A 24,940-nucleotide genomic window follows, 5' to 3' on the forward strand; every position below is an offset into this window, starting at 1 on the left:
TGTACCTGAGTCCTCTGTTTGTAGTGGAGCAAATTCCACAGTCGTCGAGATTGTTGTTCATACAAGGTCTAAATAAACGTCGCTTTTCCCAACTCAGTTCTCTTTTATCAGGAAGATATTTTTCCGGTTTAATTAATTTGCCTTCCCGTTGCATATTTCAGGCGAATGGCAGCTGCTGTGTCTCCGGTTTGCCCATGATCCGTAGCAAATGCAAAGGGCCTGCTGTTTAATTCCATGTGCATACGCCCTGACGGGTAACCCAAGAGCATGGGCAAATCAACACTGAGAACTGTACGGATACGGAAATACTTAATCTCAGGTACCCTCAAGTAGCGCCATCCAATCTCATCTATGCCCTGTACACGCTTGAATGAGACACGGAAATGGCATCGCACGTACCACACGCTCGCCGCTCACTATATATTGAATTTGATAGTGCACGAACTGAACTTGCTTCGGCTCTCTGGTGCAGTAAATCCCAATTTGCTGAATACATGCTGCTGAACAAAGTCAAAGACAACCTTCAGCCATGAGACTTCGCAGAGAAACAAGCCCTGCACATCATGGACCTTCTCAATCTCGCAAAATAACCCATAATTAAACAATGCCCAAATCATATCCTTTGTGTGCGCAAAGAATCTCAATATCCCGGCTGCAGTAGCTAACAAATGACATACTAACCATGTACAGAACAAACGAGACCCATGCTCCGGTCCCATTCAGGGTCCTGAAGGCGCTGCTTGCTTTTTCCCATTTCTTTTTGAGGGTTCCTTTGTTGGTAGACCTCAGTAATGAGTATTAGACCGGGGTTTGTGAGAGTGTCTTGTCAGTTTTTCGTATACCGCAAATCAGCTGTTGTTTCTTTATTGGGATCGGTATTTGCCCTTGAGACACATTCCACGTGTGGCAATCCTGTGGTCCTTCATGACTCAATTGTAACGTTAAGTTCTGTGCGACAGAGACTATCACTATCCTGCGTGTTGGATTGATTGTTTTATCCTCGAAAAGTTACTGACACTGTATATCTTGTGGGCTTCGGAATTGGAATGCACTGAGCAATTTACCATTACTCGAATCGACCCCTGAAGGCTAAAGTGAAGTAGTCTATGGTAGGAAATAAGTTGGTATACGCCATGGCTCAAACAGATTTCATCGTCTCTGTATGGATGATTGGTCCGGTGTGAGAACTCCAGTTTAATTATAGTAACATCGTGAAACGAGAAAACTCGCGTACCCGGATCTGTAACGTTGATAGGTCTTGTCCATGTTATAGCACATCCATCTCCTTCATTCATTCGGCACATACTGTCGATTCTTTTATCACCATGCTTCCTTAGCAACAGTACAGGAAATACTATTGCCTTGTCGTTTTCCTGGAGGATATCACCTCCTCATTGCGGGTCAACGGTAGACGAGCGTTGTTTTTGCATCCGATGCATGGCTACAATAGTAAACTGCTAAGACGGGCTGCACGGATGCCGATGCTACTATGATCCAACGTTGCCCTTTCAGCCTCTACATGCTGTATCATTAACTTTGAGTTTGGACGACATGTGGCTTTGATTTTTCCTGCACGGGAATACAACAGCGGCAGATTAGTATGACTGTGAAAATAGAACATGTTTTTCCCCATAATACTACTTACTTACCTAGTAATCTACGAAACTAGGTCGGCGACAATGAAACATCATGTTGTATAATTCTCTCTTATTTGAATTGTCTAATTGTGTGGTTTATGTAGTCTTTCAGTCCTATTCTTCCATATCTAAGCATTGTGCTACTCTCCGAACAACAGCATGATCTATCACAATCTGCCTTCGAGCTTCATCTATCAACCCCTCTGAGCTCACGATAAACTATCTCACACATGAACTCCACCATCACATTGTGCAAGCAAACCGACCTAGTAAGAACACATCATAGCTTGGTCGAAAACATGATATTGCAGATCTCGTATCATGCTGGTTGTAAATATCTCACTCACCAGCGAACAATTTACCCTGGAGAGAGGGGCAGATCAGTCACCACTATCGATCCGCAGAATCTCTCCGGGAATTACTCCGTGAAGCCTATTAAATAGAATAACAACTACCGATGTCGTTCTCCTGGTCAACTTACTGTAACAACTGTCTCACGGTAGAGCTTAATAAGACGCTGCGTGACAACACATAACACCCCGCAGTTCGACGTTAGTCGTATTCGAGCCTCGTTACTGAACTGGCACTGTTGCATATCATCTTTGCCCCGGATACGATACCTGGTTTGCTTGTCGAGACACCTGTGAAGCGCACGGTACTTCTGAAGAAAGGTGGCTTAATTGGTTCATCGTGAGTTCATGCTTGATCACGAGCGGCCGTTCTCACGTGCTGAGAGTCCGTGTGGATGTATATATAACTAACAGCCTGCAGACGATATTACCGTAGTGCCGCCCAGAACCAGCATCAACCCAACTCTCAGTAATCATGGGTAGCACGGATCAAAGCTTGCGAGCCTGGTGGAAAGAGAGCTCGGTGTACCAAGTGTACCCTGCATCTTATCAAGATTCCACTGGTTCTGGTGTTGGTGACTTGAAGGGCATTATCTCTCGAGTCGATTACCTCAAAGACTTGGGTGTCGATATCGTATGGCTTTCACCAATTTTCAAGAGCCCTCAAGTTGATATGGTGTGTTGACGCCTTTTCCCCCCCCTTTAACAAAGGTAGCAATATTGCATTTGTATACTAACAAATCTCAGGGGTATGATATCAGCGACTACTACACAATCGACCCTCCATATGGTAATGTCTCAGATGTTGATGTCCTCAAGGACAAACTCCACGAACGAGGCATGAAACTCGTTCTTGATCTGGTCATGAACCATACCAGTGATCAGCATGAGTGGTTCAAAGAGTCTCGAAAGTCCAAGGACAACCCTTATCGTGATTGGTACATCTGGAAGCCTGCAAAGTACGATTCCGAAGGAAATAGACACTCGCCCAACAACTGGGATGCTCATTTTCAAGGTAAGTACTCTATGGCTTCTGTTCTTGAGTGTCCTAGCTAACGACTTTATAGGAAGTGCCTGGGAGTACGACGAGACCACAGATGAATACTATCTTTGCCTCTTCTGCAAGCAACAGCCAGATCTCAACTGGGAGAATCCAGCAGTCAGAAAACAAGTGCACGATGTCATGCGCTTCTGGCTCGACAGAGGCGCCGATGGTTTCCGCATGGACGTCATCAACTTTGTCAGTAAGGACCAAGCATTCCCCGACTCTGATAAGACTGTACTTCGCGGTCATGAGTTCTATGCTTGCGGTCCCCGATGTCACGAGTTTCTCAAAGAGATTGGTGCTATTCTGCAAGAGTACGATGCTTTCAGTGTGGGTGAGATGCCTTGTGTGCACGATGAGCGTGAGTTGATCAAGGCTGTCCGTGGTGACCGTGGAGAGTTAAGCATGATTTTTCACTTTGAGTTGTAAGTCAAAGTTTCCAACACAAGACTTATTCCAGTTGCTGATCAAGTCATAGAATGGATCTCGACCATGGTATTGGCGGCAAGTTCACACCTAGATCCTGGAATCTCTCTGAGCTCAAATCTACCACCCTCAAGTGGCAGAAGTTTATGTATGATAATGAGGGCTGGAACGCTCTTTACTTGGAGAACCACGACCAACCACGGGCTGTTAGTCGCTTTGTCCACGATGACCCTGAGTATCGTGTGGCTAGTGCGAAGCTCATTGCCATCTTCCTGGGTTTCCAGTCAGGTACCCCTTTCATTTACCAAGGACAGGAGATTGGAATGACCAATGTCCCTAAGCACTGGGACTTGGAAGAATACAAGGACCTTGACTGTCTTCGACATTGGGAGTAAGTCAGAGAATTCAGCTGACAAACATATCTCACTGACATCCCCTATAGTCTTCACAAGAACGATGATGAGGCGGCCCGAAACTCCTACAAGGTCGAGTATCAGAAGAAGTCTCGTGACAACGCCCGAACTCCTATGCAATGGGACGCAAGCCCCAACGCTGGCTTTACTACCGCTGATGCTAAGCCTTGGATGAGAGTCAACGATAACTACAAGGAAATCAACGCTGCATCCCAGACTTCAGACCCCAACTCCGTGTATGGCTGCTACCGCAAGGTTCTGCAGAGACGAAAGGAGTTCCTCGACATATTCGTGTATGGAAACTTCCAACTCGTAGACGAGTCTAACGAGAAGGTCTTTGCATACTCACGAAAGGCTGATAACGGGGAGACCGCTCTCATCGTATGTAACTTCACAACTGATACAGTTGCGTGGTCTTTGCCTGGTAAGGCTCGAGAGGTGCTGGTCAGCCCTGCTGGAAGAACAGTGGATGATCTGAACAGTGGTGAGACCAGGCTGGCACCTTGCGAAGCCTTTGCGGTCCTGCTCGAGTAGAAAGAGCTAAATATTTAGTCTCGCAATGGAGTCAATCCCCATAAAACAGGGAAATGACGATATTGGCCAATTGGTAGAGTTAAATCAAACTGTGAAGTCATTTACTCATAGAGAATCGAAGTTGGGTGACACGAAGAGTTGATAGCAAGACGAAGAAGTGCATTCTCATTACCCAGCGGTTGATATTGGCCGAGTATCTATTCATACAAGATACATAAACCACTCCTTGTCCCACTCTATTCGTGTAGATTTGTCCATTACGCCGACGCTCTAGTCCTGTCGTCCCTTTAGTAATCGCTTGGTAACCTTGTCCTTCTCGATAATGTAAACGTGAGCACCCCAGCCAGAAAGGGCATCACGGTCGACAGCGTTGAGCAACGACTGAGAGATGGTCTCAAAGAGGGCATCGGGTTCCTATAAGTATTGTCATCAGCATTTCGCTCTTGAGCGGAGCAACAGCCGAGCTCAGACGATGTATAGCTGCTTTATCGTTATTTACGTACCAGATCAGGCTCCCAGAGACCCTCGCACATGCCAAAGAGCTGCTCTGAAGCGGTACCAGAGACAATGAAGTCCTTGGCAAAGTCGATACAGCCAATACTGTCGAAACCACAGATAAAAGGCTTGCCAGTCTTGGGGTCAAGGCCAGCAACGACGGGAGACACAAAGTAAGGTCCGAAACGGCGCTCGTAGAGAGATGAGGAAACGAGGTTGGCAAAAGTTCGAGGGGCGATGGAGCGCTCCTCACGCAGGCGGTACATGTTGACCTTGTAGCGGAAGAGGTCGCTCACGGTGTTGACGTCGGTAGCCAGGCCAGTGAGACCTAGGAAGACGTCGCCGTACTGGAAGATCTTGGGGAAGTTGTTGGATACAGTAAGAGCCTGGAGACCGAGGCGAAGATCGCATGCGATGGCGACACAGTCCTTTCCGACCATGGCGACACAGGCGCCGCCGTCTGTAAGAGGAGGGAGGTTAGCTATGGATGGACACTGGTATGATGACAGGCGTCCGAGACGAACTTATCGAGAAAGGAGACGACTATTAGTTGAGTTATATGATTAGCTTTGTGTGAAAAAGAGATTGGCTAGCTGGAGGTTAGCCTACCATGATGACTTCTTGAAGGTAGATAGGTAGAATGCGAGGTCGGGCAATCGACGTCAACCAGCAGCCGTCTTATCGAGAGGAAGCCGGGGACAAGGAAAGCGGTGATTCGTTATGTGAAGCCGCAAGTTTGGCAGTCGCTAATTCGTATCGTATCGTCGCGTCGTGGGGTTGTAGTAGAGCAGTTGGCGTGGAGTGGATGGAGTGCGAGTTGGACAGTTGAAGCTCCGGTCACTGGGCTGGAGCTACAGAAGGTGCAGTGCAATGAGGTTGCTGCTAAGGTCCGTGGTACGTACCGGCGGGCTGCAAGGCAAACACGGTCTGGCGCGGCCGGGTAGAGAGGCAGGTCCACGTCTGTTAGAGCAGCCTACGAGTTGTGGCGGCTGGGGCTCAATTACTTGAATTACATAAGCGAATATTTACTGGCTCGCCTAGGTAGCAACAAGAGAGTTTGAGATCGCATTTAGAGAAGAAAGGAATGATAACTACGAAACGGCCATTACAGGCTCTGATTCACAGAACCTTCTGCGTATCTCAAATGATCATATGGAGGTGTAGTGAGTTGGATAAGTGGCTGAAAAGCCGAGCAATTGGAATTCTATCTTTCAAGGTGAATTACTTATCTAGGCAATGGAAGTTTTAAGATAATTCAGTAGGTAATTTTGCATAAAACAGCAGACTTGACTCAATGGTAGTTATTTCCTTGTCAAGGGGGCCGAGTCTTCCAGTTCCACCACTAGGCATACCTGAGGCAAGGGACCTAAGTAGATTCATTCCATTACAGAAGCTTCTAGCAGCTCACAGAGTTATTCGAAGAGGTGCTCATAACCCGTGGCTGCCTGCTGGAGCTGTCCTTGGGAGCTAAGGTCCCCTCTACGTAACCCCGCTGTTGGCCACTCTACTCACTCACACTGTCTGCTTACATCACCGCCGACCGAGCTCAACATTCGTCCCCTGCGATCATCCTTTATTAACGAATTCATATTAGTTTAATACAGATGCAGCTTCAATCCCACACCTTATCTTCTTGATACCTACACCTTCTGAAGAATGGCGACCAACGTCGTGGTGATAGCCACCGACCTACGGCGAGCTACTATCAAAGTCAACCCTGGAACCTACCTTATTGATGTGTTGGAGGAAGCTTGTAGAAGACTCAACCTTTCCAGTGATAAGTATCTTGTCAAGTAAGTATCAGGTGCTCGAGTTAGGCTCTCCTGTTGAACCAATAGTTAACAAGATTGACTTATAGACACCGACAAAAAACAATCGATTTATCTGTCCCCTTCCGAACTTCTGGCCTTACACCAGGCGCAAAGCTTGAACTTGTCCAAAAGTCGAAAACACCTTCCGCTATCCAAGTCGCCCTCCAAGTTCCTCCTCCCGACGGTCGTGAAATACCCGGCGGCCGGTTGATTCAGAAGTTCCCTAGCGATCTCACCATATGGAAGGTTCTACGTCAGTTCGAGAGCGGAGAGGCCAGCAACGGAAGAAATATCAATATCACTGGCCGCGGGATCGCGCAAATGAGCGGTGATACGGGGAGTGGTAGCGGACAGCTTTACTACGAAACACCTGTTCTCAACATTATGGGACGAGAGCTTTCATCCTTCGCCGATTTCCAGAAGACACTGTCGCAACTAGGATACAACTCAGGGAGTGTCCTGATTAGATTGGACTACCGAAAGACAGACAAGACACTGTACGATGCAATGACAGAAATTGGCCAGTTTTTCAAAGATACCGAAGATGAAGGCCAGAAGCCAGAAGCGCCAGCTACAAAGGCAGAGCTTGCAACAGAGCAAGGGGCAGAGGAACCAGAAGAGCAAGCGCAAAAGGAGACAGAGGACTCACAGATGACGAATAATCAAGCAGAACAAACACATAATGCAGCCCTCATTCAACAAGAAGCAGAGCCCAAGGCTGCTAATGCAGACAGCATGGATATCGACTCTTCTCAGCCGGGGGATCCTCTGGCACCTGTCAACGTTTTCCTCGCTCCCTCAGGGTCAACACCTGCTGCAGCCCTGGCTCCCGCTACCGATGCTGACTTTGCCCCTACAATCGCTCATGCGCAACTTCATCAGGCTCGGCTTCAGGGGGATTCGAGGAACAAGCGTCTGCTATCAGACCGCGAATTAGAAGAGAAGGCTGCTGCAGAGGCCGCAAGAATCAACGCAATCAAGTCCATCCTCGTCAAAGTTCGATTTCCGGATAACACAAGCAGCGACTGGGAAGTAAGCCCAACTCACAGTGGTCAGTTCCTCTACGATGCTGTTCGGCACGTCATGGCCCATAACAACCAACCTTTCCATCTTGTCCTACCCGGGACCAAGGTTGTGATCAAGGACGATCCTAGCCCCAGCAACGGATTGATCAAGGCATATAAACTGTCTGGACGTACCTTGATTAACCTGGTCTGGGATGATACTGTACCATTAGCCGTACGAAAGGAGCCATTCCTCAAGGCCAACATTGCTCAAAAGGGCCAACAGGTCAAGGTGCCTGAGCTCATCGCTTCGAATGATAAAGACGAGGAAGTACCTGTTGCTCGGCCAGCACAAGCAGAGAAGGGTGAGGGCTCAGGAGAGAAGACTGGCAAGAAGATACCCAAATGGCTCAAGCTGGGCAAGAAATAGACAATAGTGGCAGTTTAGAAACGTGACGGGGTTTGCATTAACGATCATTGATGGCGTTGGTTTAAGGTGGTTTCTTCATAGCGCAAAACGGCGAAATCAATAGGTTATGAATACATATTGCATTCAACGGATCACAGTTCGAAAAAAGGGGAGCGTCATTCGTCACGAAAGATAGATGGGAACATGGCTTGATCATTACGCCATAAGTCTCTTGAAAGTGTTGGTATTCCGGTGAGCCGCAGCTAAATCCCTGCCACGGAGCGTCCAAGCCGTTAATTTTTTTTTAATTGATCAAATCGTGACCACGCCAATCCATGCGAACCCCATTCGGTGCCAGATTCCCAAAAATCAGATCAAGTCGGGTTGATTTAGTGACCAGTACGGCGGGCCTCAGCGATGACGCGCTGGAGCTCGTCGACCTTGGCCTTGGCACGGCCGAAGGTACCGAGCTGTTATGCAAGTTAGTACTTATATCGTGGGGTGATTTCGGTGTTCGGTTCGACGTACTCTCTTCTTGGCGAGCTTACGGGCACGCTTGTCCTTGGAGTTGCGGAGCAACTCAATGACTCGGCGCTCGTAGGGGGCAAGGCTGTTAAGAATGGTGGTTAGCCAAAGTTCGAGCACATATTTGAGGGCTCCTCCAATGAATAGGATCAATGTCGGTGATGAGACCTTGGCCATGAGGCGCAAATACCCAATATCCCCCATCCATCGTCTCCCAATCCAACCTCCGTTCCCCAAGAAAATATTGACTTACCCAGCAACCTCCTTGACGACCTCACGGACGAAAGCGGTGCGCTTGCTCAGGTGACCCTTGGTTCGGGAAACACGGGGCTTGACGACACGGGGGGTGGTTTTCTGTAATATCGGCGACAAATGTCAGCGTCCATCGTCTGCTAGTTGGGTGATTGTCGAGCCCTCATCCGTCGCGAAGGCGAAGACAAAGCAGAGATCCTCCACGAGGTGAGACTGCGACAGAAAGACGTACGTGACCCTTGTTGAGGCCGACGGCCAGGCCAGATCGAGCGGTTTCAGCGGCCATTGTTGCTGGATGGGTTAGTTGGATCGTGAGGTGACGAGAATATTTCCAACAGGATCAGAAAAAACGAGGGGATCTTAGTTACCTTAGTCCGCGTGCCAAAATTTGCCAAAGCTGTGGGTCACGTGCCGAAGGGTAACGAGTTTTGCAAATTTGTGCGAAGGCCCCACATCAGTAGCTTGACAGCGGGTGGATCTGATGCGTGAGGCGGCTCATCAGAGCTCAGAAGAGGCGATATCTACAAATGAATAACCACACTTGATATCATGAATCGTCAACTCTGACCATGAAAACATGATTCTTGACTCTCTGAAAGTATGATGATCTTGATCCTGCTCAAATTGAGTGGGTATGGCATCATATCTTGAAGTCCAATATCAACATCACGGAAAGTTTTTGCCATACAATCCCATAGTGCAACGATAGTCGAGAATCAGCATGAATGTTTACTCGGCTTTAACCAGCAACAAACCATCTTCATCCAGGGGCAGTGTGACCTTGGATGCCTCCAACCCACAAAGGAGGTCAAATAAGGTACGATGATTCTTTGTGCATTACGATCGACAACCGAGTCTTCAAGGGAGCATCCTCCAATCTTCCTTGTGTCAAATCGAAACACGCAAAATGTAGCCAGCAGAACTCGGAAAGTTATCGCTTCTCAGTCCAACGGTTTTGTATGGCGAGATCACGTTTCTATTCTTGTATCACTTGTCAACAGCAACAGCCCTGTTGGCCATCCGTAACTAAGAATAACTTGACGGTTAGACGCTTGGTTAGAGGCTCTACTGTAAACAATGAGTTGGCCATGGATTCTCCACGATAAACGTCCGAGGCTCCGACCCAGCAAACATGAAACGTGATCGGCATCCAATCAATTGCACTGCCTGGTTGTTGGATCCTCGCCTCCGATCCCGTCAACTCCATGTTTCCTCGCGGATGCAGAAGGATCTGCGAGTGGAATTGGATCGCATTGTAGGACGGCACTGGAATCTAGAGCAGGCCCGATTCAATGGGTTACTAGGCCGCGTGTTCGGTAAGGCAAGGAGAGACCACTCGGAGCGATTGATGCTCTGACGTCGTTTTCTCCATATGGTTTTGATGGACTTATAAACTACCTACCTCGCTAGTCATGTCTCGTCGAGTTGAAAATCTGCTCTTTTACAACATCAAATTTCACCAATAAACATACCTCTTATGATCATATAACATCTTACTTCGTACTGAACACATATACTACGTATCTCGAATACTCTCATAATGCAATTCGGACTTTTGTTTCTTTCTGCTTTGCCCGCTACTTGGGCCGCACACCTCTACGCAGTTCCCCAGAGTCTTTCTCTTCTCGAGACCAGTTCTGAAGATAATGGCTGCACACTCCCCGATACCTACCACATTCGCAACTTCAAGGCAGAGTCTAAGGACAGCGGCAAGACGCTCAGTGGCTTTGACTTTGTATTCTTCGACGAAGACACCAAATTGACAACTCCTTGCCACAAGAACGCTTCTTCAAAGGCCATCACGGGCTTGGGAGGCAGGGATCGTTTTGCGTGTGACAACAATGCGGTGGAGTTCATCTGGACTGATGATACCAAGAAGCTGTGGATGATGGAGAAGGTTTGTCAACAACAGGACGGGTAAGTCTTGACTCCCTAGTCTTGAAATAACATGTATTGACAGTGACCCCGATAGATCTGTACCATATGAAGCCAGCGGTAGCATTATTCTCAACGTCAAGTGTGCCAGGACTGGCAGCTGCTCAAGCAACTCGACAGACCAGAAGTCGGCTTTCACTAGTCTCCAACCCGTGAGAGAGGCTCCTCCTTCCTAAGATATTTTGTCTGTATGATAAATAAGATCTTGTGATCTTGAGTCGTGCAGGATCCTGCCTGGTAGTCAGGTGTGCTACTTCATCACTTATACAAAACAAAACTGGACGTTTGAGCTTGGTAATGAGATGAGGAAAAGACGACGACAACGTCCTATTAGTACCGGAACTGAATAGATAATCAGACAGAAATCTCGCTCTGAGCAATGCACTTTGTTCATGAATTTTTAAGGTGGTTTACTCAGGAACAAAAGCCGACTTCCACCTCCACTGTGAAAGAATGTAAAGTGGGCCAACAATCCGGGGTAGTGTCGTATCGTTGGCCACTCACAGAGTCTCATTCAGCTTTAAACAGAGAGAACAAGTGATACTTCTTTTTTATTGGTCATTTGGTGGCCTAAACAGGTACCGCTGGTTCTAGTAAATGCGCCGTATGACCTCAACAGTTTGAGGTGTGTTACTCACGAGACCTGTCAACCCTGATCTTGACCTCTTCACTTGATCTACCTGCTATTTCAAGTCCCATCGTCATTTCGTGTCTTGAAGCTAAAGTCGAGCAGTTCTCAACAATTTCTTAATGATGCATTGTTTCTTTTTCCTTATCTCGTCCTTCCTCGATTCGGATAACTTCTGAGTCGTTACTAGAAGTTGATTCTATAACACAAGTTAGACCGAGGATTGGGGGGCCTTTTCCGATATTGAAAACGATTGACGCATTTATGGACGCGTTTTCAACGCTTCAGACTTAACAATTATCAGCATACATCATTACGTTACATCATGCGACTCAGACCTGTCAACGCGATGAGGACACTAACTCTTCAGCTGCTTCTCATCGCCTCATGCCTCGCTCTTAGCAACCCATTATCAATAGTCAGGCACAACAACAATAGTCCTGATCCTGAGCCCTATGGCATCTCAGTGACCTTATTTGCAACACTGGAACGTCTGTCACGGCTCGTCGACATCGCCTATTGTATTGGCACCACAGGAGTCAGGAAACCCTTCGACTGTGTATCACGCTGTAGCGACTTTCCCAGCCTCGATCTTATCAATACGTGGAATACTGGCCCTTTACTCAGTGACAGTTGCGGCTATATCGCTGTCGATCACGGTGTGAGACAACGCGGGGACAATGACGCTTACATGGCCGGTGAGCCAGCTATCGTGGTGGCCTTCCGCGGTACCTACAGCATCGCCAATACGATCGTCGATCTGAGTACTGTCCCGCAAGAGTATGTGCCGTACCCATCTCCTGACCACGGCGGAGGAGAACCTCCTGACGAACCGGAGCATCAATGTACAAATTGTACGGTGCACATGGGGTTCCTCCAATCCTGGAAGAATGCTCGACGCCTCGTACTTCCACAATTGAGACAGCTAAGACTCCAATATCCTTCCTATCCTGTTCAGCTTGTAGGCCATAGCCTAGGAGGTTCCGTTGCTTGCCTCGCTGCACTGGAGCTCAAGGTATCGTTAGGCTGGCAGGATGTCATAGTCACGACTTTTGGCGAGCCCCGTGTTGGGAATGAAGGGCTCGCTCGCTTCGTCGACGAAGTCTTTCACCTAGATGGCCAAGATAATCTCGAAGGGCGACAATACAGGCGGGTTACTCACAAAGAAGACCCCGTGCCCCTTCTTCCCCTGGGTGAATGGGGCTACAAGTCACACGCAGGTGAGATATACATCGCTAAACAGGAGCTCAGCCCTTCTGAGGCCGATATTTACATGTGTATCGGCGACAATGATCCGAAGTGCATATCCGGGGCAGACGACTCGTTATGGATGACGATACGCCGCTTGTTCAATGCCCAAGGCCTTCTAACGACTTCGGACAAATTGGCAGAGTTGAATGGATTCCCTTCCAGATTCAAACTATGGCAACTGCTGTTTGCTCATCGGGACTATTTCTGGAGACTGGGCCTTTGTGTACCAGGAGGAGACCCTGCGGATTGGGGCAGAGGACGATATCAAAGACCGGAAACGGAGGAGCTATGAGTTTTTACTTATTGTGTTAGAGTTAGCAGGCGTCTGTGACACGGAAAAGCCTGTTTCAAGATACCTCATACATATGAGCTTAATGAACAATAATACATGTGAAAGGCTGGAGGATCAACGTGTTTGTAATCAAGTCTGTCACGTCATTCGTCAAATGTTAACAAATCCAATGGAGCGGTGAGTGGGTAAAGCCCAATGACTCACATCCAAAGAACTATCATCAGTAGACAAAAGAGGTCATGTTTCTACTCTGTACTAATAAACAGTACATTTAACGTGTTGTTCAAAATCCTAAGTTTTTTTGGTTGCCAACTTATGGCACAGCCAGTCCCGCAGACTACGGGCTAGACCGAGCGGAAAGCTCCACCAAATCAAGCCGAACCAGGATTATTTGAAGTCCATGTCAGTGATAAAGAAGGGTCTTGGGCTAACAGAGGTCCCTGAAGAAACAAGTCACCCTGGGGAAGGGTTACTGGAACTCAGACTTATCCAGCCTGGTCAACATGTTTCTATAGTAGACAGATCATCGTCTTGAAATCCCGCCATAACAAGAAAGAGATAAGAAAGGAGAACAACCCATTTCTGCTGTCTGTACTGTATGAGGCAAAACCGGTTTCCACGGCCCTGGTGGGACGTGGGCTTCGGATGATTGCAGATGGGTCCGTGGGGTCAGAAGAGAAATCGTTCAGTTTAACAAGGGTTTGATGAGCGACAGAGCAACTATCTAGCCCCAGATTGCAGAAAGAAGGGGTCCATTGAAGACAGCCAAGGCAGGTTACGAACAAGTGAGTTGAACTTGACAGCTACAGTGCGCTCAGATGTTGAGATTTCTTGAAACGAGCCAGGATATCATCAAACTCTAAGCAGCTAAACAGTTCCCGCATCCAGGTTCGTGGATTTCTGGTCAAGGATGGATATGTCGAGGCGTGCGATATGACATGGAAGGGTATTGGAGGGGTTGCAAGCAAGCGGAATCAGAATGTCCAGTGTCAGTCACAAAGCAGGGATTTGACCCGTCCAAAGCGAGATGGGCAGATCTAGAGATTTGATGCAGCCCAGCCAGGCAAGCAAAGAGTATCCAATAATCCTGAAGACTTCCATAGATAGGGCTCTGTTTCTTGATGGTCATGAGTGTGAGCGCTGTGGTTGTGTAAGGAAGCTTGATTCAGGTTTCAGATAGTGGTTTTGACCTTGGTTTGATACATATATCGCAACAGGCGTGTCAGAGTCAGGACCAGGGTCACAAAGTCCAGACTGTGTCGAGTGGTTGGATTTGATGAGCTCTTAGACGCTGGAGTGGGCGGTTAATACAACGGACGATCCCAGGAAATGAGTTCATCTCGTGCAAAGCTCTCGCGGCCTATAATGGTTCAAAGGCAAGTGTCGTGTGCCGGTAAGCTCTGTGAGAGTCCTATGGAGGTGTATGAATGGTAGACTCTCATGTGCTTTCTGGCGGTAGTGGTAGGAGGCAGACATTAAAAGATTACCACTGGTCCAAAGCCTCTCGGATCTCAGATTCTCAGCCATGATTCGTGGTGAGATGAATGCTGCCGTCTGTGGCGGGCCTGGAGATAACCAGGACAGGGGTCCAATAGAAGTCGTCTCATCAGCCCCAATGAGGCTGATTCTATTATGATGCAGAGACAACAAGCATTGTGTGATTTCTGTGAGGGAAAACAGCTTGCCGCAAAGGAGACATTAGCACGTGCATATCAGCACTATCCCCTGTGAATCAAAAGTAAAGGGGCCTGCACTGGCGTAAATGAACTGGAGGAGAGAGAGATTGGCGTCAAATGCCAGGGCTAACAAGCACCAAGCATCAAACAAAGGCCGGAACTGTTTCGTTTGGTGGAAGAGGGGTGAAGTCAATGGAAGGGGGCTCATCTCTGTCGTCACCTTTTTTTTTTTAACGCTCACGTGGCTATCTGTGCATTGTTTACATCTGGCATGGCAGCCTGGGGTCAGCCAGCACAAGCCCAGGTTCCTTGAGTTTCTAGCACACACGCTCCACAGCATTTTGACACTTCGCCCAGCCCAGGGCACTCTCAGTTTGCTTCTAGGTATTGGATGCACTGCAATTTAGATGAGGCGGGCAGCTATGGCGCACTCTGTTCCGTCTAGACTTTTCAACGGGGACATGTTCCGCTAAACGGGGAGATCATATCGGCTCCCCTATTTTCTCCTTTCTCTCCAGTGAATGGCACTGTCGGTTGTCTTGAAAAGATCCATTCATTATTAGAGCGGTGACTGGGTTGTGGTGCACTAATGTAGATATGCGGGTTAACAGTTATCAAGAAGTGGGAGTCAAGAGGCCAAAGGCCAACAGCCTGGGCCCAAGGCGACCTTGGGATTGGGCGGGCCAGGCTGTTCCTTAGGCGATACCCCCTAGAAGCGATGGGGAGAGCTGCCCGCACTGGGGGGCTGCCCGCTGCCTGCCCGGCTGGCTCCCATTAGTACAGGGCGCTGAAAATCCAATTCAATGCGCAAAATACGTACCTGCTCACCCAACGCCTGACCCGCCTACAGTCCAATCCAGTCACTGGTCTCTCTCTACCTTACCTTACCTCTGTTCATCCCTCTCTCTACGCGCCCCCCAACTCTCAACCTCAAAAATTCAATCTCTCACTCAACCTCTCTTCTCCCTGTCACGACTACTTCCACTTCCTTTTTTCTTATCAAACAATACCCAATATCTTCCAAAATGGCCACCGAGGTATGTATTCTCCCTGCTGGTTTCTCTATTCTTCTCTAGAGATGCTATGCCCTTTTTCCCTCTTGGCCTCCTCTCCCGCCGAAGCCCGCACAACCCCTCAATCGAAGCCCAACATGGACAAACGGTGACAACACCATGAGGTCCCTCCTCGAAATTCACGATTCGTGCATGGCCCTGAACTTTCGGTTCTGTAGCTCGCGATTCTCTAGAGGTTCTCTCACCTTACCTCCAGGCGGTGCTACTCGATCCCCCCCTCCCTGCTCATCTCCTTATCCCTATCTCCCTAATCAAGATGCTTGATGCTGACTCTTATGGTGTGATAGCGTGAAAGGTTTGTCTATATCATCCCCTCCAGGCTCACTTCCGACGCTATCGGCGCCCTGCCAACGCCTTGGCTCGTACAGCTCGTTCAGGAATCAGAACCCCTTCGAAGGACGTCGTATCGCTGACATCGTACGTGTTACCTCACTATAGCAAGACCTTCCTGGCCCGCCTCTGCGAGCAGGCCGAGCGCTACGATGAGATGGTCACCTACATGAAGGAGGTGGCTAAGCTGGGCGGAGAGCTTACCGTTGACGAGCGTAACCTCCTCAGCGTCGCCTACAAGAACGTTGTCGGCACCCGACGTGCCTCGTGGCGCATCATCTCCTCGATCGAGCAGAAGGAGGAATCTAAGGGCTCCGACAAGCACGTCTCCACCATCAAGGACTACCGCAACAAGATCGAGACCGAGCTCGAGAAGGTCTGCCAGGATGTCCTTGATGTCCTCGACGACTTCCTCATCCCCAACGCCGCCACCGGCGAGTCCAAGGTCTTTTACCACAAGATGTGCGTTTTTATCTTCCCCGCCTCTAGCCTGAGGCCCCTCGTCTTTCCGCCCTTTTGTGCTCGCTCATGCAGCGCCACACCCATCTCGCTCCATGCCTGCTTTTTCCGCCGAAAAAAGCAATGCACTCCATTTTTATTTAATTATCGAGAAGCTGACCGAGTTTCTTTCTGATAAATAGGAAGGGTGACTACCACCGTTACCTCGCTGAATTCGCCTCTGGTGAGAAGCGCAAGGGTGCTGCTACCGCTGCCCACGATGCTTATAAGGTAAGGCTAAATTAAAACCCAACTACCCCCCACCACCGTCACATGCCGCAAGATCCGGGCCGCTGGTGCCCCTCGCTGACAAGTTTTGCCCAACCACAGAGCGCTACCGATGTCGCCCAGACTGAGCTCACTCCCACTCACCCCATCCGTCTGGGTCTCGCTCTCAACTTCTCCGTCTTCTACTACGAGATCTTGAACTCCCCCGACCGTGCTTGCCACCTCGCGAAGCAGGCCTTCGACGATGCTATTGCCGAGCTCGACTCCCTCTCTGAGGAGTCTTACCGCGACAGCACCCTGATCATGCAGCTCCTCCGCGACAACCTCACCCTCTGGACTTCTAGCGACAGTGCTGAGGGCGAGGCCGCTGGTGCTGCCGATGCTCCCAAGAAGGAGGAGGGCGAGGCTGCCAAGCCCGCTGAGCCTGCCGCCGCCCCTGCTGAGGAGCCTGCGCCTGCTGCTGCCTCCTAAATCTGTCAATAATCCCCCTCGATACCACATGCGTCTCGGCATAGAGGAACCGAGACGTATTCTTGCCCCGGTTACACTTGTCTGCCCCCGGACACACGGATAGCTGGGCCTGTCTTGGGCGGGCTGGATGATAGTACGAGGCTTCTTCTTTTTGCGCGGTGCGTTGCTTTTTTCCCATGGCGATGGAGAGGGAGGATTCACAAAGGGTCTGGTTTCTGGCAAGGAAGAGTGTATGGCGTGGAATCTTTCGTCTTGTCCGTCCGTCGGACTAGTAAGAAAGGAAGAAGGAAGGAAAAAATCGATCCGCCAACACTTGATGATGACGGCTATCTGTCTTTTTTTCTCTCTTTTCTACCTGGCAGATAAATCGCAAAGTTTTCCCCCCCTTTTCACACATTTTACCTTTGGCCTACCTTCCGCACCTGGCATTTGTGTAGCTCTCTCCCCGTCTTGTTGGTCATTAAGAACGTGGACAGGGCTTAGCCCATCTTGATGGATCGTCACGAAGAAGGCTTTCTCTTGTTAACGCTTTTTCCCCGTTGTGTTATGTCTTTATGTTTTCTGTTCATGTCTATTGGTTCGTTCTCAAACGTAACCCCCCCTGAAGAGAGGCAATGGAGAGAAGAATTGTTTGCTGTTGTTTCTAAACAAAGACTTATCCCCAAAAATCAACCCCTCTACATTCATGTTCACGGGTACCGAGAAAAGTGGCGGTATAAGCTGCCCCTTGGCTTTCCCAATCTGAAGCCTCTCAGAGTTCTGTACTGGTGACATTTGTTCTCTGCTGACATTTTCCTGATGTTGAAATGTTGCATTTCCCAGCGCTTGTGTTCCGTCTTTCCGTTCGCGAACCATCTGCTATGGGGTTATCCGACGTTTGCATATGTTGACATTTCGGGTGGAACAAGCGTCGAATGTGATAGTCTCGTACCCAAGATTAGAAAGACTGGTTTACACGTGCATGGTAGTCTAGGTACGTGGAACTGTCTGTTGAGGACATTGATTAATGAAGAATAAATGCTATATCATGACACATGTCGACATGGCCCCGGCTGCCTATTAAGAAGTATTGCTGGCTCCGGGCCTTTCGTAAGCAAACGGGACAGACGCATTCCTTAGTAGCGACTGGTGATGCGTCGGTCCATTAGCGACGCTGTCACCGTTCCTCGGTGCGACGGTTGAGTAATCTGGCTGCCCGAGCCAACCTCTCTTGCTTCTCCTTTAAGCCATTTCCTTCTTCGCTGTCCTTCTCAAGAATGCCGCCTTCTTCATCCCTCGCGTCGTCTCCCCTAACCACCCTGTTCTCAAGTCCGCGGTACATAGCCGTACGGCCATCAGGAGGAAGCTCGGCGGCAGCAGCGGCCATATTAACAGCAGTGCGTCTCTTGGGTCCAAAGCGCCAACTGATGCGCTTCCACAAGCTTCGTGGCCTGGAACCAGCAGGTGATGGAGGCGTAGCAAACGAAGTATCTGGGTCGGGATCTGGAGTGGCGGCGGATGAAGACGATAGTGATGATGATAGGGACGGGGCCGTGGGGAGGTGGAGGGCTGAAGCGACTTCGGTGCGCCAGATGTGAATGCGCTCTTGCTTTGCAGGAGGCATGAGGGGATTGATCTTGATTCGATGATCTGAATTATCGGCCATGGCTGGTTCTGTTGTTGTTGAAGCTGATGAGGTGTGACTTGATGGAGCAATTAATTTCGGGTGATTGTCGTAAAAGTTGGCGGCTGGTAATGGATCCGTAAGGAGATGTTGGATTATGAGGCTCAATGAGTATCGTGTGATATTAGTCCGAGGCCAGTCGGAATTGTGAAGCTTGCCATCAATGGGTTGTCGTTCGTGATGGTGAGAAGCGGATGATGAGAACGTCAAAAAATCAGTTGCTCATTAACAATCTTTGTTTTGCGTCGTCCAGCGATTTCATCCGTGTACGCCAATGACTCGTGCAGATTGTACGAAATCGTACTATCAAAGGGCTTGAGCGTACTGGATCTGGGGGGTTATCTCGAAGACAAGACTCGAACACAAGATCAGATGAGGCTTAATTGTGACGATCTGTGATGATAATCCCAAAAGATCAAGAAAGAAAAAGCAAAAGAGTAGTGAAGATTCTCTGTGCGAGGGAAAAGGAGAAATTGCGATCAAGGTTTAGAAATAAAAGAGGCAAGGCGAGGTCAAGCAAGGTAGGTTCGGTTCAAAGGTGATTGGAGCTAAGGGAATCACGGACCGGGGACGATCTCTTTGGCTTCGATGGGGGGGGGGGGGCGGGTTTCTGAGCGCGGGCCAAGTGAATTAGAGTAAATGGGTACAATAGGTATTGGAGGTCTTCTTTCACGTATCGAGGATTGAGATTGCAATTGAGGGTATCCCAGGACGAGTATAGGAGTGTATCAGAGGTGGAGAGAGGGGAGAGGAAGAGACGAAGGAAGAGAGTGGTTTGTGCAAGGTCCAAGGTCAAATACAAGGGTGTGATATGATTGATAAAATGATCAGCATTGGTCTAGATCGTCCAAGGTCAACCAAGGTCTCGTGCCCACAACAGGGAAGAGAGAGTGCAGCGTGAACGGTAACCTACGGCAGCCATGGAGCACTGCAGCCTCAGTGATGCGAAGGTACTGCACATACTGTAAGTTCAGGTCATCCATCTCAACAGAACTGAACTGTGGATACGGTATAAAAAGTGTCGGTGACGGGACCAAAGGTTCGTGCCGAACTCAATACCAGCTAACGTTAAGACCAAAGAGTCAGCAGAGTATTTCTGACAAAACAATCAGATCACCACCTTCACGACAGATACCGAGAATTATTTCATTGGAGGTCACCATCTGTGGGGCTTGGTCATGAGGCCTGGACACAATAAATCCCTCCACCTTGCCCCTCCAGGGTAGGAGCAATTTTACAACTGCAGTCTCAGCTCTGATCCAAGTGGCCGCCACAGTAATGCATCACCCGACGAGAGGCACGATTTAATTAGGTGCGTCTTGGCGATAGCGATCTATAAGAATCACCGCCGAAACATGCCGCTACTCCGATCCTAGGGGCTTTTCTTGACCGACTCGTGGTTAGACAAATAGGGTGACACATGATTCAGTTGTTGGCTCACATGCTGTGAAACATAAACACCATCAGAGACAACAACATCAGCCGGTGAATATCTTAGATGATAACCAAGCCCTGCTTGTACTTTTTACTTTTTACTTTTATACTAAAGCCATAACCATAGTCATAACCCAAGCCAAGCCCCAAGACACACATCCCCCAAGTGATTCAAGCCCATCAATACGCTTCCAAACGCCTGGCATCCAAGTACTAGACTAATTTATACCCGCAAAACAACTCACTTTTCCTATGCTCTTGTGCTCGGCTTCAACGTTTCCCATCCACCTACTTCTTGACCTTCACCTAGAGATCCCAATAGATCTGTAGACCCTTGCCGTTGATGCTGGTTTTGGTTCTGTTGCGGCAAATGCGGCTTGGGCTGTACAGGCGGCGCTGCCCGGCGGGATGGCACTCCACCCGTCATACCGGGCAGTCCTACCGCTCCGATTGAGCTAGACGGTTTTGCACCAGTCCCGTTCATACCAGGCCTCGGAGGTGCCACGGGCTTCCGTGCGGCGGCCCCGATGCCCTGTGAGTGAGGACTTCCTGTAAGACCTCCGGTATTAGCTCTTGTTGGCAGTTGTGGCCGAAAGTCGTCATCAATGGCGCCCTGGCTCAATGCTGGACTTGAACTTGGCGATGTTGTGGTCAAATGTGCAGGCTTCTTTGCTACTGGCGGCGCAGGTTTCCCGGCCTTGCTGTTCTGCGAGAACTGGGAAGCGTGGGAAGCTGCTGATGTCGGCCGAAGAGGCGGTGGCAGCGGTTGAGTCTGCACTCTATTAAGACCAAACCCGTTGCTCGGTGGTGTCTGTCCCATTGCCGCTACTCCTGATGTTCCTCGTCGCGGAGGTGGTGGCGGAGGTGGCGTCTCAGCAAGGCCTATAGGAGCATGATCATCTAGAAGATTCATGCGCCCGACCTTAGCTGGCAATGCTGATGGATCATATGGGGGTGGTAGTTTTCGAGGTTGAATACTCGACCCTGATGCCATGACGTTAGGCAAGCTGACCTTCTCAAATGGCGAACTTGACATGCTAGACAAGGATGCCTTCGAAGACGATCTTGGGATAGAGATCCAGTCCGGCTCTTCCGTGAGGCCAAAAGGATTTGAAGGACGATTGGGATTCAGTCCCACGGCTTGCCCATTCCTGGGTTTGGGCACAGGTACCGCGGCACGAGCGGGCTGCTTGTTGTCTAGCCACCACTTCTGGCGATCTGAACTTGCAGGAGGAAGCCCGGGCTCAATAGAATCATAGCCAATGAGATCTTCATCATCGCTGTCCTCGCCAGTGCCAAGATGAGCTGTTGCGTCTCCGACCTCGACTTTTCGACGTTGATATAACTCCTTACTGATCTTTTCTCGCAGCTGCTCATCCACGATGCTCACCCTGCACTCAAAGGCAGCGTGGACAGGTCGGTGATCTGAGAACTTGAGAGGTGCCGAGTTATACAAGATCTGTCTGAGGTTGGAACCCTTCCTGAGAATACGATCTGTCCACGCAGGAATGCGAGCTTTCTCACTGTAGACCCGTCAGAATCCGTGAATAGAAGCACCGATACATGAAAGTGCACTTACGACGTATCATAGTCATCGGTTCCTATGTCAAACTTGTACGTCGGAGGGAACGTGATGCGAGCTTCAGAATAAAAGGGGAACGATAATCCAGCTACCATCTGGAGATTGAGCTGATCGTTCTCGTATAGCGTCTCAAAATCACGCCTCTTCACGAGTGCGCGCGCAGTTTCCAAGTTAAGGCCAATGCGATAGTTGAAGTCGCCTAACCAGATAACGGCGTCTGTTCTCGTAAGTATATGGGGCTTCAGCAGACACAGTACCAAGAGCACTTACCATGATCATCGATTCCACGATTTCGCTGAAAGCGTAACCCGTGATGGATTGTTGCATAATCGCGGTTGCGTTCATCGTAGTTTGAAAAGCCAGCAGCCAGATGTGCCGTGACAAAACAGATATGAGTGTTGGCATAGTCGAATCGGATCGCCACTGCGCCCTTGTTTCCAGCCATGCCAGACATGCCAGTCTTTTTCACGCTACCTTCCACGTTCTTAATGTTGGCCAGACTGGGCGTCTTTACAAAAATGCAGAGTGCTGCTCCAACCAGCTGCCCGCTCCGTAGCAACACATACCTCTCGCCTCCCAATCGCTTTTGTCGATCGTTAAGATTGCGCTTCACGGCCTGCTCCCATAGGTTCTTCCGTGATGGGTCGCTGTTCATGATCTGCTGCGGACTGAGTTCTACAATTTCCTGGAAACCAACCACGTAGATGTCCGGCTGGGCATCTCCCAGGGTCTCCGGGAATAACCAAGGACCAAGGTCATCATTAACGCCTTCGGTTCGGCCATTGAGATTGAACGTGCCAACCCATATGGTGATGCTATTGTATGACGTGAACTCGCTACTTCTTTTAGCCAGTTCTGTTGACACGAAATCGCTGATGGGATCGAATAGAAGGACCGGTGCCTGCCCAACGAGACGGCCCAAAAGCATGTCAATAGTGATTTGACGAGAGGGATCGAGGAAGTTGTTGTGATAAATACGCTGGACAGACTTTCGTACGTCAGCCACAGCTCCTGCAAGAGACATCTTGCCATGACGTGTAAAGGATGACTTGAGCGCGCCTGTCCCAGCGTATGTCTTGGATAAAGAGTCGCCATTGTCTGCCCAAAGACTGGAATGTCTCATCCAGAAGTCAGAGGCAGCAAATTCACCCCGGTGCCCAAGGAAAGCCTCAACTGCCATCTGTGAGATCATCGTTTGCACGAGATTAGTTCGATCAAGACAGTCTAGACAATTGGTTCGGAATACGCCCTCTTGCTGAAGTACAACCACCATACGAGCCTGTCCAGAACCATCATGGTCGTATCTCGGCTCACTTGTCTCCTCCGCGAGAAAGTATGCAAAACCGTCGGTAGAGTCCTCGATATAGCGGCGGATATCTCGAGCAGCCTCATATCCCGCCGGCCCCTTTGTTTCTGCGTGGAAATCGTAATTGGTTTCTCGCAAGAGAGCATGGTCCGAAGATCCGTCTGGTCCAGCGCGACTTAATGGACAGTGTTTGATACCATTGTGGTAGAGTGTACTGAGCTCAACCTCGCCAGGCTTTGTCTCACTAAGAAGATTGATGACATGGACAGCTCCGTACGATTGCTCAAGCTCCTCAAAGTGTTTGTTGAAGGCAGGTTGTGTTCCGTCGGGGGATCTGGTGACTGTGATCTTCTGTCGACCTGGAATGAGATCGGCTGCTTGCTCCCAAAACACAGGTACTGATCCGCGCACTTGAGCATAAGAGAACATTGTTCCCGCTGGACTCCAGAAAGTGGTTTCAGTTTCAACAAAGTTTGCCACATGCCCATCATCGTCAATACCCCGTGAATTGAAGCGGGTTCCAGCTCTGCGACAGGATAGACGAGATATGAGTGTCATAAATGAAGGCATTCCTGACTTGACATTCTTCAAGGGTGAAGAGCTTAGCGGGATGGTCATTGTCTTACAGAAACCACGAATTGCTGATGTCAGTATTCGTGATGAATCAAGTGCAGCTCGTTCATGAGGCATGAGACGAGAACGAAACTGGACAAGAGGACTGATCATGAATGAGTTCCAGAGAAACCCATCGTCGAAATTGTCAATTTCGAACGAGTTGGAATTAATTGGTCTGTTGCTTGTCAGTCTAATGCTGTATAACTTCAGATAACAACGAACCTGTCTTGAAGTCGGTTTGTGAGATCGAAATCTGTACTGTAGTAGAACGTTCCATTGCTTAGGAGGTTGCGCAGCTCATGACACGGGTGCTCCATGGCAACTTCTCTTCGACCAAGACCTTGTCCATAGGGAGCGGACTGCACCGATACAGAATCCGAAAACTCCGGATCAAGTGATTCGAGAGGAACAACATCGTCGTAGTCCGCGCTGCTCAGGCAGTAGAACGCCACTCCATTTATACGCTCAACAGTCTCGCCTGGCCGCAAGGTCGCAGCACGTGTTGCATGCGTAATGACAGATAGAAAGACCTCGCTATTAACTGTGATCAAGCCTAGTGTCCCGTAGATCGGCCGATGTGTCAGACGGCGATAGTCCTGTAATAAATCTCTCGACACAGGTGCGAACTCGACCATGCATTTCGATACCAAGGCTTCCCCGGGGTTTCCGCGGCTCCTCGTAGACGCAGCTAAGGATGTAAGCGAGCCGTTCGCGATGGCTTCACTGGTGGAGGTGGTATATCGAAGAACCAGAGTATGTGAGGTTGACACAATGGCGATGGATCGATGAGGATAGTCGCGTATGTAGAGCTCGCATGACTTTTCGGGAGAGGGAGCCTGCGAAGAATAGGCTCCTGAGGAATATTCCATCGTGTATTGTTCAGTAGGATAACAAAGAACGGATAGAGGGTACAAGGTTCAACGTGTCCACGGTAGGATTGCGCTTGCGATTGCGAAATGATTTCAATATTTCTCTTGACCCATGATCGACTGGAAGCACGTAAGAGGAATTTCAGAGACAAGAGACTTTCGGGCGGGCGTAGTTGGGCTCTGTAGGG

General features: G+C 49.3%; 9 protein-coding genes across 9 annotated transcripts; 5 read left to right on the forward strand and 4 right to left on the reverse strand.

Annotated features, from left to right (window-relative positions):
* Window positions 1-2,462: 2,462 nt before the first annotated feature.
* On the forward strand, window positions 2,463-4,405 carry BKA55DRAFT_683403 (glycoside hydrolase superfamily; the record flags this gene model as incomplete). Its single annotated transcript, XM_046198497.1, has 5 exons — window positions 2,463-2,663; window positions 2,735-3,002; window positions 3,055-3,457; window positions 3,511-3,849; window positions 3,901-4,405. 5 exons carry the CDS (start codon window positions 2,463-2,465, stop codon window positions 4,403-4,405), a joined length of 1,716 nt encoding a protein of 571 aa, XP_046057110.1.
* A 156-nt stretch (window positions 4,406-4,561) lies between these two features.
* BKA55DRAFT_551369 (nucleophile aminohydrolase) lies at window positions 4,562-5,960 on the reverse strand. The gene is made up of 4 exons (XM_046191361.1): window positions 5,510-5,960; window positions 5,425-5,443; window positions 4,909-5,360; window positions 4,562-4,819 (listed from the first exon to the last, which is right to left on the reverse strand). Exons 1-4 carry the CDS (start codon window positions 5,510-5,512, stop codon window positions 4,676-4,678), a joined length of 618 nt encoding a protein of 205 aa, XP_046057111.1. The 5' UTR covers window positions 5,513-5,960; the 3' UTR covers window positions 4,562-4,675.
* Window positions 5,961-6,556: 596 nt separating this feature from the next.
* BKA55DRAFT_498516 (uncharacterized protein) lies at window positions 6,557-8,145 on the forward strand (the record flags this gene model as incomplete). The annotated part of the gene is made up of 2 exons (XM_046186561.1): window positions 6,557-6,693; window positions 6,759-8,145. The coding sequence occupies 2 exons, from the start codon at window positions 6,557-6,559 to the stop codon at window positions 8,143-8,145; spliced, it is 1,524 nt and encodes a 507-aa protein (XP_046057112.1).
* Window positions 8,146-8,513: 368 nt separating this feature from the next.
* Window positions 8,514-9,187, reverse strand: BKA55DRAFT_532947 (ribosomal protein L36e; the record flags this gene model as incomplete). Its single annotated transcript, XM_046189405.1, has 4 exons — window positions 8,514-8,594; window positions 8,653-8,734; window positions 8,903-9,003; window positions 9,134-9,187. 4 exons carry the CDS (start codon window positions 9,185-9,187, stop codon window positions 8,514-8,516), a joined length of 318 nt encoding a protein of 105 aa, XP_046057113.1.
* A 1,254-nt stretch (window positions 9,188-10,441) lies between these two features.
* On the forward strand, window positions 10,442-11,012 carry BKA55DRAFT_683407 (uncharacterized protein; the record flags this gene model as incomplete). Its single annotated transcript, XM_046198498.1, has 2 exons — window positions 10,442-10,818; window positions 10,874-11,012. 2 exons carry the CDS (start codon window positions 10,442-10,444, stop codon window positions 11,010-11,012), a joined length of 516 nt encoding a protein of 171 aa, XP_046057114.1.
* A 411-nt stretch (window positions 11,013-11,423) lies between these two features.
* BKA55DRAFT_551378 (Alpha/Beta hydrolase protein) lies at window positions 11,424-13,271 on the forward strand. Its single transcript, XM_046191362.1, has 3 exons — window positions 11,424-13,014; window positions 13,072-13,142; window positions 13,212-13,271. The coding sequence occupies exon 1, from the start codon at window positions 11,790-11,792 to the stop codon at window positions 13,005-13,007; it is 1,218 nt and encodes a 405-aa protein (XP_046057115.1). The 5' UTR covers window positions 11,424-11,789; the 3' UTR covers window positions 13,008-13,014; window positions 13,072-13,142; window positions 13,212-13,271.
* Window positions 13,272-15,708: 2,437 nt separating this feature from the next.
* On the forward strand, window positions 15,709-17,283 carry BKA55DRAFT_683409 (14-3-3 domain-containing protein; the record flags this gene model as incomplete). The annotated part of the gene is made up of 4 exons (XM_046198499.1): window positions 15,709-15,720; window positions 16,199-16,548; window positions 16,728-16,815; window positions 16,915-17,283. The coding sequence occupies 4 exons, from the start codon at window positions 15,709-15,711 to the stop codon at window positions 17,281-17,283; spliced, it is 819 nt and encodes a 272-aa protein (XP_046057116.1).
* A 1,156-nt stretch (window positions 17,284-18,439) lies between these two features.
* BKA55DRAFT_683410 (uncharacterized protein) lies at window positions 18,440-18,928 on the reverse strand (the record flags this gene model as incomplete). Its single annotated transcript, XM_046198500.1, has 1 exon — window positions 18,440-18,928. One exon carries the CDS (start codon window positions 18,926-18,928, stop codon window positions 18,440-18,442), a length of 489 nt encoding a protein of 162 aa, XP_046057117.1.
* Window positions 18,929-20,630: 1,702 nt separating this feature from the next.
* On the reverse strand, window positions 20,631-24,752 carry BKA55DRAFT_683411 (SacI homology domain-containing protein; the record flags this gene model as incomplete). Its single annotated transcript, XM_046198501.1, has 4 exons — window positions 20,631-21,903; window positions 21,960-22,179; window positions 22,233-24,058; window positions 24,106-24,752. The coding sequence occupies 4 exons, from the start codon at window positions 24,750-24,752 to the stop codon at window positions 20,631-20,633; spliced, it is 3,966 nt and encodes a 1,321-aa protein (XP_046057118.1).
* Between the last annotated feature and the right edge of the window lie 188 nt (window positions 24,753-24,940).

This window comes from Fusarium redolens (genome assembly GCF_020744475.1).
Source record: "Fusarium redolens strain MPI-CAGE-AT-0023 chromosome Unknown BKA55scaffold_1, whole genome shotgun sequence".
Classification (NCBI taxonomy): domain Eukaryota; kingdom Fungi; phylum Ascomycota; class Sordariomycetes; order Hypocreales; family Nectriaceae; genus Fusarium; species Fusarium redolens.

Bases quoted from the DNA above. Each gene is read 5' to 3' on its own strand.
- BKA55DRAFT_551369 (XM_046191361.1), bottom strand. The intron at 4,820-4,908 runs GTACGTAAATAA...CAATACTTATAG, and splicing joins GTCTCTGGGAGCCTGATCTG to GAACCCGATGCCCTCTTTGA.
- BKA55DRAFT_551378 (XM_046191362.1), top strand. From the start codon at position 11,790: ATGCGACTCAGACCTGTCAACGCGATGAGGACACTAACTCTTCAGCTG.